Below are 19862 nucleotides of genomic sequence, written 5' to 3' on the forward strand. Positions count from 1 at the left end.
TTCTCGTGTCAGTTTGAAGTATGGGCCCAAAACAGAGGCAAATCCAATGCTCAAGTGGATCAAACCGCAAATGACTCTTGCATTTGATGCACTTGCATTTACTGCAACCCAAGCTTGCAATTTGGTATGGTCCCCTTAAGCATTGGATCTGCCTCAATTCTCACATAACACCTTAAAATGATCTAAGAAAAGGGCTGGACGATGTGGATAAACAAATACATCTTGGTGGGCCCTCACACAGATTTGCCCATTTCCAGTGAGAGACGGGCGAGGGTAAGACGCAATCGGCTTCCACTTTATTTTTAAGTCTTTCTAAAAGGAATCCAACGGGTAATGCATGCCATGAAGGCAAGAGGAGCAAGAATCACACCGCCTTACACTTCGTAAGAGGTGATAAATAGTAATTGAGCGCACTTGGTATTTTGGGGTAGGTCTGGCTCAAACGGGTTGATTGAGCCTGATCCAGTTAGACTTAAATGAGTTGGGTCAGGTTGGGCTCCAGCTCAAGAAATTTTAAGTGGGTCGGGCAAGGTTGGATAGCTGTGGTAGCCCCAACACCAAGTAGTTACATTGTGTTGGTACTTTGTGGGGCCTACCTGTTTACACCCATTTTTGGTGCCCTGACGTGGGTCAATGAAGTTCGCCATGTGTTGACATTAAAGGGCTAGTATTAATGAAAATCCTACTCATACCTGAGAGTATCAATTGATCATTCTTCGACATTACACATTCTGTTATTAATACAGAGACACAAACCCATATGCATGCTTTTAAGAGAACAAATCAATGGATTCTCAACATGTCTAAAAAGACCTGCCAAGAGAAACATATCCTATCACACAACTGGCTATGTTACACTCAGCGAAGCCATCTCTAACAATCATTTTAAAATGAGAAATTTTGCCAAAGATGTTTGTAGGGTCTATAGCATTCGAGAAGGTTCCGAATATCTAAAGATTGGACCGATATTTGAACAAATTTGACTATGAATTAATCCCAAATCAGGAGAGAGACATATCAGCCAAATGATTTGGTCACAAGTCATAGTTCAATTGGGATGAATAGAATGGGAGAAGTAGATCCGATATGGTCTGATAACAGGTCAGCATTAGGTGTCAAATACCTCCGGCATCCAAACCTTCAAGGGAGCAAGGTTAAATGCAGAAGAGGGCTCGATCTAGATCGTCCAATACCTCGATTGGAAGTGAATGAGGTGAGCCACCAGAGGAGTAGCCATGATCAATTTAAGGTCCGGGATTAGCTTCGATTTCTTGGATGGGCCCATGATCTTAGTTTGGTTGTCTTCATCAAAGAAATCTTAATGTTCTCCGGATCAACAATCTCCCAATCAATTCGATTAGCGAGCCACAAACATCTCTTATCAAAGGGATCAACTATGAGAAGAAGATTCGAGAAGTCAACAATTTTAAATATATCCAAAGATTTTTTTTATCCAAAAATCATCTCAGATGCGCGAAGGATCTAGAATTAGCAATGAAATCCAACAAAGGCTTTGCTGCCTCGATAAGTTATAAAATGAGCAATTGAAGAAGAGCTCAGGCCTTACACCAAACACACCTACATACTTTTTAAATTATTTTTCATTTTCCTACCCTAGCCTATCTTTACCATAGTTAGCTATTGCATAGTGGCTCTTGTCATAGTATCATAGGAGTAGATTAAATATATTACAATATTAATTTGTTAGATCATGATCAACCCAGTTTTGATTTGACAAATTATAATAATCCGGTCACATCTTGTTGACCGATCGCCTTGATCGTCTGTTTTGATAGATGAATTAAGTGTTTATCCCTCATTTATTTTATTTTCTTAATTGTTTAATACTGTTGATTGTAATAGGTCATACATTCAAATATTAATAAAATTGGCATTGCTTAGCCTTCTTTTACTTATTCAATCATATTTATTCTTTTAAGAAATATCAAGTTAAAGTACTGGTGAAACAACAAGTCCTTATGTCCAATGACATAGAGCAAAAAGAATCCATTTGGAATGACTAACCCCTGCCCTTTTCACAAATTACTTGATCACTGATCATAGCCGGTGCTTGAGAGGATAGTTGGATCCTGTATCATGTCTCTAAGCAATCTAACTCAATGCGAGGGCACCAACGGTTCAATCAAATGTTGAGTCGAGTAGACAATATACACACGAAATCCCAATTCAGGCCCTTGATCACACATGTGGCCTTATGTTTGATTAAATTGATGCAACACACCATGATGTATGTGTTTTATACACACTGTCCGTCCATTTCGCTAGCTCATTTTAGGGTATGGGCCAAAAATTGAAGCACATCTAGGGCTCAAGTGGAACACACCATAGGAAAAAGGGGTGGAAATTGAACACATGCTAATATTAATGTTTTGGACTATAGAAGTTTTGGAACAGGTTGATATTAATGTTTTCCATTCATCTAAGTCCATGTCACCTTATGAACGGTTGGGATGACAAATAAACATTATTGTGGGCCCTAGAAAGATTTCTATGGTGAGCACCATTATTTTCACTGTTTCTCACTTGAGGTTTGGATGTGCTTCATTTTTAGCTTCATGCACTGAATGAACTGGCAAAATGTACTCGTGACCTTATAAACAAGTTGGATAGCAAATAAATATCAAGTGGATCCAGGAAGCTTTCATCCGTGGATGTCATTATCACGACTGCTTCCTCTGGTGTGGTTCACTTGAGCCTTAGATCTGACTCATTTTTTCGCATATGTCCTAAAATGATATGGCAAGAGAGATGAATGGTCCAGATAAAATCCATACACAATGGTGGCCCCCCTGACTATGTTGAACTGGGGACAAGCGAGGGAGTACATAGTGCGCATCTATCACAGTGGGCCCACGAAGTTCTGACACCGTGCAGCTGCGTAGTGTTGGGGTCACCATGCGGGTAGGGCTTAGAGTTAGGCATCGGACCGAGTCAGATCAAATTGGGTCCAACTCAATTCGGTCCGAAATCTACATGGGCTGACCCGAATTCGATTAGATCTGGGACCGAGTCTGAGACATCTGACTCGAACCAATCCGATACATGGTTGGCCTGACCCAAACCGAGTCCGACTCGGTAAGGAAAATCGACTCGGATTGGGTTGGGTATGATTCGAATCAAATTTTTTAACGGTGAAAATCATTATACTCGTTGCTATTTTCAGTGTGGTCCATTTGAGCTTTAGATATGATTCATTTTTTTTCCAAATGCTCTAAAATGATCACGAAAAATGGATAAACGGTATGGATATTTTCAGTGAAAATCATTATCCTTGTTGCTATTTTCTGTGTGGTCCATTTAAGCTTTAAATATGATTCAAATTTTTTTTTCAAATGCTCTAAAATGATCATGAAAAATGGATAAACGGTATGGATATAATAAATACATCATTGTGGGGCCCATGTAATTTTGATCTCATTTGAGCCATTAGTATCCGCTCGTCTTTGCACGACACGTATCTACACCAGCTGGCAACTGTAAGCTGCTGCCTGTGTTGACAGGACGCAGATTAGATAATGACAGGTTGAGCGAGTTGGCTACTGAAGTGATGTCACCAAGTTCTGTGGGCCCCACTATGATGTATGTGTTGTATCCACACCGTCCATCCATTTTGAAATATCATTTTAGGGCATGGGCCAAAGAATGATGCAGATAAAAAGCTGTAGTGGACCCCACTGAAAAGGCCTAACTATATGTCCTAGAGGGGGGGTGATAGGACAATGCCAAATAAATCTTATAACAGCGGAATTAAAAAGAATATGATAGCTAAAATAAATCACAATGCAAAAATGTATAATAACCTCAAAATTCAGATCTTAAGAGGTTGATACAAATGTTGTTCTAAGGACAACCTTACACCAAAAACCAGAGTTTATGGTAGGACAACCTTATTTCTAGAAAGATCTTTGTATCAAATCTCAAACCGAAGAGGAATACAGAAATAAATACAAACTGAATTAAAATAAATTGTAATCACAAATGTATTGTTCTAGGGACAGCCATACACCATAAAAATGGCAGGGCAACCTTGCTGGAACAACTTTTTAAGGAAATTGAATATCAAGCTGATAAAGGAATAACAGAAAATAAATTCTACACTATTACAAAATTCTCACAATGCTTGAATTAAATGATTACAACATTCACCACCATACATACATCCCACAAAAGAATAATTAAAGATCAGAAGTATAAATCATTCAACCACAACACAAGGGATTATAGTGGTTCGCCTGTGTGTTCACCAACTGTTAAACAACAGCCACACAGAATGCTACTCCACTCCTAATATCCTCACACAGGGGATATTAGCGTTCAGTAACAAAATAGGTTTTCCCAGGTTCACCCAAAACCTTTACAATTGTGTCTTTGTCTGTGAGCTTACACAATTAAAAAAACCCCACTTCTGAGTTTTCCTGGCTCTCCTCAGATAACCAATACAACAAGATTTTCTGGCAAATCTTGAAAGAAACCAAAAACAGAAAGGAATTTACAATTAAATGTAAAATACCTGATTATCTCCTTCGTTGTAGCAGCCCAACTAAGTCGAGTAGATGATTGAATGTCCAAGTTCAATGTCCAGTACTCAATTACAATGGTTCTAATTCTAATAGATTTTAAATTAAACCAAATAAGGCTTGCCTTAATTGATTTTGATTCCAAAGAAAGGGAATAACAATTCCTCTTATCAAATTAGATTGGAATAGCAGAAACAAAATCAATTAAATAAAGCTAAGGAAAGAGAATATTAAATAAGCACACTTAGCTTAGATGGAGCACAAAATTATCTCTCAGAAGTTCGACGAAGATTGGCTTGAATGGATTAATTAATTCGATGATTTCTTCTGAGATTCGTGCACTATTTATAGGTGAGCAGATCGCGTCTTCGACTGGTTTAGGGAGCTCTTCGACTAGTCGAAACAATAACAGATATTTGAAAGATCCGGCGGGATAAGCTTTGACCGTTCTATGACTGGTCGAAGGTCTTCTTTGATTGGTCGTAGGTCACCTACGACTGGTCGAAGGTCTCCTTCGACTGGTCGAAGAACCTGAAAAACATCGCTGGATTTTAAGTCGAAGATGCAGTCGACACTGTTCCTTCGACTGGTCGAACAGATTCCTGGACTAGTCGAAGCCTAACAGATTTTATCCGAAATTTGTAACAAACTCACGACTGATTGAGGAATTTCTTAGACTGGTCGAAGCAACTCTAGGACTAGTCGAAGAACAGACCAAACTTATGTAAAATAAACATTCGATTTATGTATCCAAAATGACCTACTTCTAAGGTCAACCTATGGTCAGTCAAACCTCAACCATGAAGTAAGGACATTGAAACATTAGGAACTAGTGACCTTGAAGTATGAGCCTTGAAGTCTTGATGTAGGTCAATCTTGAAATCTTGATGTAGCTCAATCTTGAAAGAATCTTGAGTTCTTTACAAACTGCCTTGTACTCTTCTTGAAGTATTGCAGCTTGAGTCTTGTCTTTTGAGCAGTTCTTGCATTCAAGATTGATCCTTGTACTTGTGAGCTTAGCTTGTTTATGAATGTTGATCCTTGAGAGAGCTTCACTTATGCAAGTAATATATAACAGTGATTTTGGTACCACAAATTTGACAACAGATAGGGATATAAACTATAACACTAACAACGCCACAGAAAATAGTGAGGAGAGTGATTCCCATCGTTGAAACTATCCTAAGGCCCACCGTAATGTTTATTTGAAATCTAACCTGTTCAAAAGTTTAAAAAGACACAAAATAAGGGAAAAACACAAATATCAGGTTGTGGCCTTTAGAAGTTTTTAATGGTGGGCGTCACTGCCCCCACTGCTTTCTGTGTTGGGGTCCACTGGAGCTTTGGATTTAATTCATTCTTTAGATATTGCCTTAAAATGATCTCTCCAAATGAATGGAAGGTGTGGATACAAAACATACATCATGGTGGGGCCCGCGAAACTTGGTGACATCAATTTAGTAGGGACTCTCACTACTCAACCTGTCAGTAGCTAATCCGCGCCCATGTTGACATGCTGTGCACATAACTCAGTGAGCTCGTCTTTGCACGACACGTATCTACACCAACTGGCAGCTATAAGCTGCTACCTGTGTTAACGTGTTGTACACGTAACTCGGTGGGCTCTTATCGTACTGAGTAAACTCTGTTGGGGCCCACCGTGAATGCATGTGGTTTATCCACACTGTCCATTCATTTTTCAAGCCAAAATTGATGCATATCCAAAGCTCAAGTGGACCATACCATAAAAAAAAGTAGAAGTATTGATTTCCACCATTGAAAAACTTATAAGGCCCCAGGGATGTTTATTTGTCATCCAGCTTGTTTATAAGATAAATATATGTGGTAAATATTCATAAGAATCACTCCGGATTGGATTGGATCGGTCCGGATCAGATCCATTCGGTTCGGATTTCGGTTCGGAACGGTCCGGATTAACCACGATCCGAACTCGATCCGAAAAACTAACTGATCTTAATGGCCCTAGTCGATCTGCACCGATCCAGGTCGTCGGTTCGATTCGAATCAAGTCGAATATGGTCGGATCAGGTTGAATCCACCGAATCGGGTCAGACATGCCCAGCTCTAGTATGGTTGTACATGAACCAATTTAGCTCGGTTAGCACGCTCGACTCGACTCGGTTCGAAATTGAGTTTGAGCCAAGTCAAGCTGACAACTCGATTTGAATCGAACTCAGATCGAACCAGTTCAGTGACTCGTTTAATTTGATATTGATGTTGCTCACCAAGTGTTTGAGGAAATGACTCAATCAAGTGTCGGCTTGTGGCAAGTAAGGTATGTATATGAAACAAATACGTTTTTTCTTGATTTAGATGTTACCTATGAGGTGCCTACAAGGTGTTTGATGAAATACATGTAAAACCGTTGCTGTCATTTTACATACAGTGAGATTTTGAAGGTGCAGTCCATGTGTTTGTGGAAATGTTGCACAAGCGAACTTGGCTCGAACTAGCCCGAGTTGCTGACCGAACCGAGACGAGCTAGCCAGTCAGGCTCGAGGACCGAGCCGAGTTGAGTTCGGCTCGACTTGGATCGACTTGTGTACACCTGGGGGGGTTCGGGTATTACCCCCACGAGGACATAACTAGAGAGGGATAGTTGTGTCAGGGCATGGTTTATATGTTTTATCCTGGCCCTCCATCCATTTTGATGGATTATTTTAAAAATATGAGCCCAAAAAAGAGGAGATTGAAGGGTCAAATGGACCACACCACAGGAAGCAGTGGGGATTAAAAGCCTATGGTTAAAAACTTCTTAAAGTTATAGAAGTACAACCCTTAAGAAGTTTTCAACCGTAAGACTTCAATCTCCGCTCCTTTCAGTGGTGTGGTCGACTTAAGCCTTCAATCTGCCTTCTTTTTTGAGCTCCTGCATCAAGATGATCTTTCAGCATGGATGGACGGCGTGGGTAAAACATATACGTCACGGTGCGCCCCCACAGATTCCCCGAAAGGACGGTCTGTCTCTAGCTAGGTCCCGGTGGAGGTAGTACCCAATCCGCTCCTGCGTCGTGGGTTGCCGGTCAGGTTAGCCGGCTGGGGCTAACCCCGACCCGGATCGAGCCCGACACATTGCTAGGTCTCTCTCTCTCCCGCTCGCTCGCTCGCTCTCTCGCAGGACGCGTGCGTTGCCCATGACATTCTCCCTTTAGTAGGGTTTAACATCACAAAACCGCAAACCGAAATCCCATCCCTCTCTCCAGAGCAGATCCCCACACCTGATTTTAACCGTTAATCTGAGCAATCATAATCCAATGGCCACGATTGCCAGGTCCGTCATGCGCCCGGCCGCCTCCATCCGGAACGCAGCAGCAAAGCTCACTACAGAAGCGAAAGCCAAAAGCTCCTCTCCGTTAGTCCGCATGTCCTCCACCCGAAACCCCTCTTCTCCCTCTCGGTTTCTCCTCAGGTCCTTACACCATTCCTCTGTGTGTGTGTGTGTGTGTGTGTGTGTGTGTGTGTGTGTGTTTCTTTTTAAATTTTAATCTTTCATATTGGGGAACGGCTGCGGTCGATCATAATGCATAAAATCAGGTCGACGATCGAGATGAGCTGCTGTTTGGAGTCGCTCATGCCGCTTCACACCGCCACCTCTTCTGCTCTCCTCACTTCAATGCTCCCCGTCTCTCGCCCTGGCTATGGTTGGCTCTCTGAAGGTAATCTCGCCTTTTCACATTGCCTACTTGAACATAGATATAGGTTTCAGTAGTTTCAGAAATGGCGTTACATCGAGACAGATCTGTGATCAGACTCTATTTTCGTGGAGCATACGGATGCTAAGATCACACTCAAATATAAGGCCCACCTGATAGGATGCACATTGCAGACGCATTTGGCATCCGGACCACTTACATGAACGGGCGTGTTATGGTTGGGATGTATAGACCATGAACGATCTTAACGTCCTAACTGTTTGATTTGAGTGTTTTTGAGGGAAAATGGGATGGTTAAAATTTCAACCAACAGTTCTATGTCAATGAACAAAAAATTCTGTTAGAGCAGTTGGGATCATCTGAATGTGTGGTTTTTTGGGTTGTGGCCCATCCATGGTTAAGCCTGCCCAGAGAGAATTATGGATGTCATAAATGCGTGCGATGTGTCTCTGTGGAGATTTTGTAATGTTTGGGCAGCATTTCTCTCATCAAAAGCAATGCACTCCTTTCACAACAACACATGGACATGAAAACAATAGCGCTGTTATGATGATTTTTTAGGGTGTGTTTGGTTGCATCAAATTTCATTAAATATGATGAAATTTCGCACCAAATTAGACCTGAGTAATGTAATTTTATGATCTTTGGTGCAAACAAATGCACCCTAGAAGATGACTAATATTACAAAAACATCAAAGGCGGCCAAACGTGAGAACAGAACAACCTCCCAATTTGATTATGGGAGTGACCCTATCTTCAATTAACAGGAAGGGAAGCCAAGAGAGCCCAAAAAGAAATATCCAAGACATGCGGGGACATGCCCACCACACCACCTTAAATCAAGGCCATGAAAACACTGCTTCTTTTGAATAAGTAAACTTTTCTACCCTTTGGATTGAAGAGAATCTTTGAGCCAATGATTTAAAACTTGCATTGGACTAGACTATTGGAAAAATGAGTCGGGTTGCTAATCCATCCATTCTAGGAGAGGAACTGTTTGGTTAAGAGCATGGTATGCAATAATGATAAGAATGGTTGTAATGACTAGCCTTATAGCCATTCTGATACGGGCTGTAATGGCCGTTAAGGCCCTGTGACGGTAAAAAAATTTTAAAAGGAAGAAAATATATTGACCTGGTATTGGAACATTACGGACCACTTTTTTGTTTTCAGAATAGGCGTTATGGTCCCATTTGCATAATGGGCCCCACTGTTACCGTTACATAACCATGGTTTAGAGTCCTTAGATACTTAAGTAATCCAACTGTGATGCTGTTAAGATTGATCAATTTTAGACAAATTGTTTGGTTTGTTTTTACTTTAGTTATTTTTAAAAAAAAGTTGAAAAAAACATTATTGGCATTGAGCCATTGGGGCTCAATCCGATCAATCTTCTTCCTGTTGGGTTTCGCAATGTGCCAGTGCCAATAATTCACCCAGGGTTTATTTACTCTTCTCCTCTCTATGGGGATTAGGCCATTGGGCCTCCACTTCCAACGTTATTGGCATTGGATTTGTAGCTACTAGAGTACAGCTGCTGGTGTCTATTCCTGATTGTTATTTTTTCTTTTCAAAGTTCTTGTCTTTCAACTTCTCTTTTCTTCTTGTATTGGCATCTCAGTTTCTACTCCGAATGCGTTGACTTTCTAGCCATGATGACCTGGCTTTGTCAAATTTGGCGTAAAGTGTGTTAGTAAAGTAAAACAAGAATAGAGGAAAACAGGAAGGAACATTTTTTTAAAAAATAGAAAATTATAGTAGTTTCAGCAGCAAAAGATAACAAGGCAATACCTTCTATCTCAAAAACTACTCTAATCACTGAAATGTCCAAATCGCAGCATGCTTCACATTCAAACTGACACTAGCATTCACAATTCATGCACTTTATCTCGAAATTGACAAAGCTAGGTCGCCATGGCCAGAAAGTTGACACATTAGATGCTGAAGATGAGATGCCAATACAAGAAGAAAAGAGAAGTTGAATGAGAAGAATTTTGAAAAGAAAAATGAGGAGTAATAGACACCAATAGTTGAACTCAAATAGCTACAAATCAAATGTCAATAATGGTGGAAGTTAAGTTGCAATGGCCCTGCCCTATGGAGTAGACGAAATAAGCCCTAGGTGGATTGACCCTTTTGCCTAACTTGTTAGTAAAAACTAAAAACTAACCAAATGGTTCACCTCAAATTGATCAATATTGACAGCCTGACTGTTGGATCAATCAAAGTGTCAAAAGACTCTAAACTTGATAGTTCTCTCCCAAAATGGATGGATTAACAACCAAAATGATTTTGCCACGTGGTCCAATCCAGTCTGGGTTTGAAATCGTTTGGATTGAAGATTCTCTTCAATCCAAAGGGTAGAAAATGTTTACTTATTCAAAATAAGTAGTGTTTTGATGGGTTCTTGATGTACTTGTTTTGAAGATTCCCTAGTTAAGTACATTTTGCAGGATGTACTTGTTTTGAAAGGATTTGCATCTTACCTTGCTTTTGATAGGTTCAGGGCTGGTTTGGATGTATCAGATAGTGAGGGTTAATTAAATATTCCACAACCTATGTGTTCTTTGAGGGGATGCTGTTTGGCATATCCCAGAAAATGCAGGTGGAGATTTGCTAATATTCCTGTCTGCAAAAGAATGGCCCAAAATGCGAATGTAGTGATAGCATATCAGCCCATTATCATCACACTTATTTTTTGTGGTGAGGTCTTTGGTGCATTTAGGTTTTTAAGTACCATGGTTGCCAAACTGACCCTCAGTGTGTGTCCAGTTGATATAGAATAGATTGATGTTAATTTGGATAATTCAAAGTCTTTCTCTTCACTGTTTCTTCTCCTTTCCATTCATTTTTCTGCTCCATTTCTTCCAACAGTGAAATGACATTTTTTTTTACTAGGATAAGAAAATGTAAAAGAATTTCTTCTCGAATAATTATCGTGGTGGATTCCTCAGTACTTTTTTTTTTGGAAAGATAACGATTATATTTTAAGAAAAACTGAGAATTACAAAACAGCAAAGAAAGGAAAAACAGGAGAAAAGATCCGCTGAGATAGCAGAAACTACTAAACTCCTAAAAAGAGAAAATCAGCATCCTTTAAGGAATCTACTTGAGCGGCCCATTCAATCACCAATCTTTTAGCTTTTGACCCAACAACCTCAGCTGAATTAGAGCAATTTCTAAAGCATATGTCATTTCTTTCTATCCAGACGGACCACCATTATAGCGAGAATAACCATTCTCCATATCTGCGTCTTCTTCTTCCCTATCCTGATACCATGCCATGCTTTGAGGAGAAGGTCCGCGAGCCCGGAACACACCAATTGACTTGAAAGCAAGAGGAAAAATCAGCCCAAATATTCGAGATGAAGGAGCAATGGACAAGCAAATGATCAACCGATTCTGCGTCCTCATGCAACAAAGACAGATATTGGGTAGCACCATCCCTCTTTTCCTCAAATTATCAACAGTTAGGATCTTCTTTTTGGCAGCCAGCCAACCGAAAGCCACTATCTTTGGGGGGGCTGAATAATACCAAAAATGGGCAGAAGATTGCTCAGCAATAGGATTTTGGAGAGAGAGAATCTGGTTGTAGAATGATTTAACCATAAATGAAGAAGATTTATCCAGTCTCCAAGTGATTCTATCAGCAATCTCCTGATTTGGGATTATTTTATAGATGCAATCCAGCAGATTAACTAGTTCAGGAATCTCCCAGTCTTCCAAATTTCTTCTGCAACGCAAATTCCAAGCAATCTTCCCGTCCTTTATAGTGAAACAATCGGCCACGGCTGTCTTGATTGGGAGGCAGGCGGAACATGGTCGGGAAGCGATCTTTAAGAGGTTTATCCCCCTCCCAGGGATCTTTCCAAAAACGGATTCTATCACCTTTTCCTAACTCGAAACCAATACCTTTGAAGATTTCATATTTAAGGCGGAGGATGCCTTTCCAAATAGCGGAGGCCCTATAAGCTGACGATTCTTTGGTCCACCACCCACCTGCCGAGCTGCTGTATTTGCTTTTGATAACAAAAACTGCTGCTTTCCAACCCTAATCTCCAAATCCACTTCCCAAGGAGGGCCCTGTTCATCATCTTGAGGTCTTTAATACCTGCTCCCCCTTCTTGAAACTGCTTGCACACCTGATTCCAATCCATGAGATGATGTGTCTTCATGTCCTCTTTACAGTGCCATAAGAAGTTGCGTCTAAGTTTGTCTATTGAAGCCAAAACTGACGACAGACATCTAAATAAAGACATAAAGTACAGAGGAAGGTTTGAGAGGGCTGACTTGATAAGAGTTAGATGACTGCCTGGAGATAGGAAGCGGCATTGCCATTTAGGTAGGAATTTCTCAAACCTGTGGATAACCTTATTCCAAAGAGACTTAGGAGGAGATCCAATGCAAAGCGGAAGACCAACATAAGAGGTAGGAAAGGAGGCCGAGGAGCAGCCAAACTGATACGCAAATTCTCTAACCTCTTCTTCCTCCAAGTTTACCCCATATAATTTGGATTTGTTCATATTAACTCTTAGGCCAGAAACTGCCTCAAAGCAGCGAATCGAAGTACGCAGGTTGTCCATCTTGGTTGGGTATGCATCAGAAAAAATCAATATATCATCCGCAAATTGAACATGCGAAATCGAGCTGTGCATACCTTTCACACTTCTACCACCGAGAATGCCTGCTTCTAGGCCTTTATGAAGCATTCTAGAGAGGGCCTCTCCCACAATGAGGAAAAGGAAAGGAGATAAAGGGTCTCCTTGTCTCAGACCTCTCGAACTTTTGAAATAACCCTTCGGTGACCCATTGATAAGGATGGAAAAATGTGGCAAACCGACACATTCAGCTATCCACCTGCTCCATCTATTGCCAAATCCCATGCGCTTCATCATATAGAGAAGAAAACCCCATTCGACATGATCATAGGCTTTTTCTGCATCCAGGCTGCAAAATATACTTTTGGAACTTGATCTATGGCTGGAATCCAAGCATTCGTTAGCGATAAGAGCGCAATCAACTATCTGTCTACCCGAAATGAAAGCACATTGATTTGGAGAAATTATCGAACCCATAACCTTCTTCAGTCGAGAAGTCAGCACCTTAGCCAGGATTTTGTAAGGGCCACCAATTAAGCTGATAGGTCTAAAATCGCTGAAGGAGGCTGCACCCGAGATTTTAGGAATAAGAGCTACAAAAGAGGACCCGAGATCTTTGGAGAGTCCGCCTCACTCATGGAATTCCCTCAGGAAATCCATGACATCGACTTGGATGATCTCCCAAAAGTGATGAAAGAAGCGGATAGGGAATCCATTAGGGCCGAGGGCCTTATCACCGCTTAAGGAAGCAATTGCCAATTTGACTTCTACTGAGAAAGGGGATTCCAGAGAGAAAGAATCAACAGAAGACAAATGGCCTAACTCTAGATGATCAAAACGAGGTCTGATCCAGCTATCACCTTTAAGCAAGTTGTTGAAGTGGGAAATAGCCTCGAGAACAATCGTATTTTGGTCTTCAATACGGGATTCCTTGATAATGATGCTACTGATTTTATTGGCTCTTGAGTGCATGCTGGCTAAATTGTGGAAATATTTAGAGTTTTTGTCTCCCTCTTTTAACCATTCGCTTGGGCTTTCTGTCGCCAAGAGATCTCATTTTCAAGAACTCTGGAGGAAAGGCGTTGAATGAGCTGAATTCTCCTAGCTAGGATATCAGTCGACATCGGGGTAACTTCTGCTTGCGAGTTGATCGATTGAAGCTCTGAAATTATCATGTCCATTTCTCCTTCTCTGTAACGCCATTCTTTCTGCTTCCACTGCTTTAAGTTTTCTTTTAGAAGTCTAAGTTTGGAATTGAGTCTGTAACCTACAAAACCTTGAACCTGAAAACTAGCCTACCAGTCAGAGACCATTTTATGAAAGCCCGGAATTTGAGGCCATGCGATGTCGAACCTAAAAGGTTTAGGGCCCCAATTATAATCGTCGACTGAAAAGAGAATCGGCCAATGGTTAGAAGTAGTTCTAGGAAGAACTGACTGAGAGACTAAAGAAAACATGTCCATCCATTCTGGAGATAATAGGAATCTATCCAATCTGGACAGGATTGGATTCAATCTTCCGTTGGTCCAGGTATACCTTGAACCAAGCAAGGGGAGATCCACACGGTCGTTGTCGTCGATCCAGCCAGAGAAAGCTCTCATGGCTGGGCTGATTCTGGAACCAACCGATTTTTCATCTACAAATCTGATTGAATTGAAATCCCCGACAAAGCAGCAAGGGCCTGAAAATCTCTGTCTAAAGGCGCTCAATTCGTCCCAGAAATTTGTTCTTTCAGCTTCAACCGAAGGACCATAAATAGAACAGAAGAGCCAGACACAATATCCTGAATAATATCCAGCCAGACAAAAATTTACCAGACCAACTTTGTTGAAGCACCCAATTAGAAGAAATCCATGCCACTAAAATGCCCCCTGCATTGCCGATAGCGTCGAGCGAAGACCATTTGATGTCTTTCGCCTTCCATAAAGAGCTCATGAGACGATCATCGAACTGTTGCACTTTAGTTTCTTGAAGACAGATGATTTGAAGCTTGTATCTCCCACAAGAGTCTTTTTTGCTTTGAACCCACTCCCCTGACGTTCCAAGAAACAATTTTCATTTAAGAACTAAACTGCCCCGCTTACCCTTGCGCCCTGAATCAGTGCTGATGCTGACGGACATTCTCGAATCATCTCTAAACGCTGGAGTTCTCTTGAGCTGCATGACCTGGAGAGACGCTTCCTGGGAGATCTCGTGGTGGATAGGGGTCTGCCGCGAGTTTCAACACATTGAAATAATGCAATATAATCCTTAGGGCAGTCCCCGAAAGACAACCCCAAGAATCTTCCGACAAGGCCCATAGCGTCCCTGATTCATTTCTTCTTATGAATAACATCAATATGTTTAGCTCTGCTTTCTTCGTTATCCTTCTTGTTGTCCAGAGTAACCCCCTGATGATCTAGATGACCAACTCTGATTTGCAACGGTTCTGCTTCAATAATACCCTCTCCCTATTTATCATGAAAAGGAGAGGTGAGGTTATGATCGGACCAATCGGAGAAGGGGGAGGAAGGAGTGATCGGGTGCGTGCCAGAGGAAGACTGAATGTCGGAATGCTCCTCATCATCAACGCTCCCCTGAGAGAAGGAATCGAAGGGGCCCACATCTTTACTTGAAGAACCCATGCTGAGGAGCTTTGTTTCTCCGAAATTCATAGCGATAGCGGAATGAGGAAGATTCCAGCGTATTTGCGTGATGTCTAGGGGGAGATCCGTCTGTAAAGGGTCTTTGAGGCTCAGGAAGGTTGGAATTAGACTCCTTTCGCATCTAAGGGCTGGGACTAATGAAAGGTTGAGATCGAGGAAAGAGTGGATACTTGACTCAACCTACATGCGAGGTTCGGAACCCGAGTACGAATACGGGTCCGAAGCTGCAACCTCAGGTTCCGGGACCGAACGCGTGGCTCCCAGACCTGACATCTCCTTTGGATCGGGTCCCACCCTTGAGGTACCTGACGTTTGGGGTTCGACGCGTGGCTCCTGGACCTGACGCGGAGATATCTCTGTAGCCTCGAACCCCACGGTGCTACGTGGCCTTCTCTCGTACACCGAGAACGTCGGTTCGGCGTCTCGAGGCACTAACGCCTCTGAACTTACAATCCCATGTGGCGCGATTGTAGCGGTTTGAGACTCGTGAGCATTGGGATGCGAGTTGCAAGCTGCCGTGTTGAGGGCACGTGTCGCGACGGGATGCTGGCAGCTGCATATCTCATTGAATGTGGCAGCTGGAGTTATGGGATTGATATTCGGTGCTCCTCACCATCTTCTATCGCCGACTCTAGAATTGACGAAGAGAGCTTCGGTTCCCTCAGTCTCCATAGATTGCCCCATCTAGCTGCTGGGGAATCCTTCGATTCCAAATGAATCGGAAGATCTATGCTTCTATTGTCTACAGAAACCCGGATCTGATTTGGCAAAGGAGACCCCTTTTGTTTTCTAACCCTGATCCTGATGACAGCCATTTCTTCACCGCTTTTTGTCTTCTGATCGATTTCGATGAAGGTACCTAAGAGAGATGCGACGGAGAAAAAGAATTCCTCCTTCCATAGTTCTAGAGGAATCCCCCAGACGAGAATCCAAACGTCTTTTGTGCCGAACATTGAGAATTCAGTCCATCTCTTAACACGTAATATCGGACCATCTGAATATAACGAACCAGCCATTCATCAGGGGGTCCAGATGAACACCTGGAGTCCCCTTGATCCACAACTCATTGGATCCAATGGGTCTGATGGTGTACATATCTGGTCGGATTCTAGTGCATTCATCTATCCAATTTGTAGCTTGAGAAATGGATGTCCGTTCTCTCATGGTTATCCCTACCGTGTCCTGCATATCCTTCATGGATTTGTTTGTTTCTCCCTGATCAATCCTCAGCACGAATTCCTTCTCTGTCTGATCTGTGGAATCTTTGTTCTCCTTCTTCTCTGTTTTTTTTTCGCCCCTTTTTCTTTCTGTTTCTGTTGTGCTATATGAGCTTTTGATTATTTTGAGGGCTCGCCCTTCCTGTTGATTTGAGAAGCATGTCTCTGAATGAGAGTCCTTCAGAAGAGGCCTCTGTAGATTTTTTTGGGTTTCTTTCTTTTGTGCCTTGTGAAATTGGATAGATGAATGCTCGAGTCACAATTGAGTAGTCAATTGAGTCTCGAGTCAAGTCGGATTCAAACCCGTGACAGATCACGATCCACTTTTGAGTTTTAGACTTCACAATGTTGTTTTGCTATATTTCTTATGTCTGTGTTTGTATTGATCTGGTGACTTTGTTCCCATTCTTTTGGTTTTATATTGCTGTTGTTGCTTTGAGATATTCATATTTGTATGCATTTACTTCTTTTCTTGGTCTTAAGTTTCACAGGAGCACTGCTTTGAGACCCTTTCAATCACTTTACTTCTCCTGTTGGTCTGATATTCTTTATTGTTCTTTTGTGGGTAATCCATGTTCTTGTCTGTTGTATTTATGCATCTTCTAACTCCAGCTTTTGTCCATTGTCTTAGGCCTTTCAATGCCTTTATAGCAGTATTTCATCAGTGGCTGCTTGGTACCCGATGGATTGATCCATTAGGTAAGACGTGCATGATCGGCATGACCTTTTCTGTCAATTTTGCTCATCAGAAACCGAAGAAATGAATTACTTGGTAATCTCCATGCAATCTGTGTTTTGTGTGCCGATTCACAAAGGACTTGATCCTTCTGTTTATTTCTGGAACCCTGTCTTGATGCTCAGCAGCACACAAGTACTCTTTAGCTTTTATCGTTGACCATGAGATTCATCACTTGAGTAAAGAATTGTTAACTGATCTTGATGCTTGCATGTGCCATTTTGGCACGTGGAAGATCCAAGACGTGTTGGACGTAGGCCGGTGGGGCCCACTGGTGAGCAATCACTAGTGGGTGGGTCCCATAAGTTTAGGCATCTTCCGGCTTTTCTCCTTTTCTGTTATATTTCAAATTCAAAATAGAATTTGATTTATGATAGGAGATAGGGATAAGACCGGATGATATGGTCTCATCCAAACTCCCCTCCTTTCCTATAAAAAGGCATGCGCTCTCTCTCGCATGATGAGATATATACAAAATACTGAGAGTATACGGAGAGAGAAACATTGTGCACGAGAGTTTGTCCATCTTAGCTTGTCCTTGGGACGATCTGATCTATAGATCGCAATCCGGGACTACTATATACCGTAGGATCAGAGGTGTGAATAGTTCCATCTGCTCCAGTAGTAGATAGGCGGGCCGTTGGAGTACCGTTTTTCTGCTTTGAAAAGGTTCCAAACATCGTGTAGACCGTCAGATCTTGAGGGCTCACCTTCCGCGCTTCCCAACAAGACGGTCTCCAGGACGATCCAACTGTAGATGTCCTGGTCAAGAGATCAGGTTGGTGACTCATCTGTTAGGACAGACATGTATGAAGAAACCGATGATTAGGAAGCTGACAGATTTTCCTTAGCCAACATGTACGCAGGTCTAGAATTTCCAATCCGCAGGATTCATTAACATGGAACATAAAAAATCATACTGAACACAGTCCTGCTGTTAACCATTCAATCGATGGCCATCCAAATGATTGTTAAAATGAAACTGTGTGGAACTCCAAATTCAACAGGAAAGTCGGATGGTAAGATCATCCAGTCAGTGCAGTTTTTTGGGGTATGCTCCACTGACAGTGGTGTTGCGGTTTGGATAGTATAGACTCACAAGTTTGTACCCAATGCCGAGAGGATCTCTTCTTCTTCTTCTTTCCCCCACTTTGGGCGGCAGAGAAGCCGCTGATAGACAAGACCCCTATAAGAATTGTTAGAAGAACCCTCTCCGAAGAAACAGCGTTACAAAACCCAAAAAATGCTCTTCCAAGCAAATCTTAAAATCTGAGGTCTCCAGTGGATTGACTGCTGCAATGTGTCCATGTCTGAAAAGAAAGCCAGAGCACAGCAAATCTTTCATAGGTGGCGAATGCATTCACGCACTTCATTCGATTTGCATGTGGTCAATCTCAGTAGTAAAAGAGCAAGTCCTTGAATCTGTTGGGCCTGCGTACATGAACCCATGACAGGATGTGTTGACACCTTCTCCGAGCATGTATATACCATTAGCATTTCCGTGAGGTATTCATTTGTTTTTTTTTTCTTTTTCACAGATTGACACTCGAGGAACTAGATGTTCATATGGGCTTCCAGCAACTGAAGCCCTACTATCAAAACAATGGACCATTGTTATCGTGTGGGTCCCGGCATGAAATGGTCAGGCCCCATCTTTTTTAATTTATAACCGTTGGAGGCATGGACTGACCACATGGTGGCTGGTATCATACCAAAAGGAAGCTCTTAAGTGTTATGTGGTGGTAGTAGTGTTTGATGTTTGTTTTAGAAGATAATGAAAATATATAAATTATTCATCATAATCATCATTTAGGCTTATCCCAATTAATTAGGATTGGCAATGAAAATCTATAAATTAAGGGGGCTTCTATCACTAAATTCATCAAGAAGTCTGAATTTACTAGAAAATCCCATGACTTTTTTGAAGTTCTAAGAAAGACAATGTCAAAAATGCCCTCATGTATTTTCCTTCATCTGCGGATGTATTCGAAGCATTGTGGAGATCGCATCATGTGAGTATGACGATATCCAACACATCCCAAAGGTGCACCCCATCATGTGATGATCCAAGTACTAGAAATAGGATAACCCAATCATCAGGTGGGCCATGCGTGAATTTGCAGATTTTTTTTTGGGTGCATTGCTTATTATTCCGTGGCCCACTCGAAATTTGGTGGGTCTAATTACGTGATTGAGTGCACCTTTTGTGGATGGATTGGATTTCATGTGCACACTGTAGGAGTAGATACTCTGTAGGGGTGTTTAAAAAGAAAAATAAAATAAAAATGTGTGAACGAAACTTGTTTAGAAATCAGGGAATTATTAGGCTGTGAAATAAAAATTCAGGAACCGAACACCACCTAATACAAACACCTGCCTTGGCTGAGCACGAACCTGACCTGGGCTAGGGCTGAGCCTTGAGGTTCATTGATTGGGAGTTTGGTCCAGCCCTGA

General features: G+C 41.7%; 1 protein-coding gene across 1 annotated transcript; it reads left to right on the forward strand.

The window, feature by feature from the left end:
* Positions 1–7477: 7477 nt before the first annotated feature.
* LOC131240785 (protein NUCLEAR FUSION DEFECTIVE 6, mitochondrial-like) lies at positions 7478–17558 on the forward strand. The gene is made up of 3 exons (XM_058239247.1): positions 7478–7968; positions 8094–8215; positions 17304–17558. Exons 1-3 carry the CDS (start codon positions 7814–7816, stop codon positions 17321–17323), a joined length of 297 nt encoding a protein of 98 aa, XP_058095230.1. The 5' UTR covers positions 7478–7813; the 3' UTR covers positions 17324–17558.
* Positions 17559–19862: the final 2304 nt, after the last annotated feature.

Source organism: Magnolia sinica, chromosome 3 (assembly GCF_029962835.1).
Source record: "Magnolia sinica isolate HGM2019 chromosome 3, MsV1, whole genome shotgun sequence".
NCBI lineage: Eukaryota > Viridiplantae > Streptophyta > Magnoliopsida > Magnoliales > Magnoliaceae > Magnolia > Magnolia sinica.

What these genes read in the sequence shown, in the direction of transcription:
- LOC131240785 (XM_058239247.1), top strand. Translation starts at nt 7,814, where the DNA reads ATGGCCACGATTGCCAGGTCCGTCATGCGCCCGGCCGCCTCCATCCGG. An exon ending in CCCTCTCGGTTTCTCCTCAG is followed by an intron (nt 7,969 to 8,093) that starts GTCCTTACACCA and finishes GCATAAAATCAG; the next exon opens with GTCGACGATCGAGATGAGCT. An exon ending in CTATGGTTGGCTCTCTGAAG is followed by an intron (nt 8,216 to 17,303) that starts GTAATCTCGCCT and finishes CCATTGTCTTAG; the next exon opens with GCCTTTCAATGCCTTTATAG.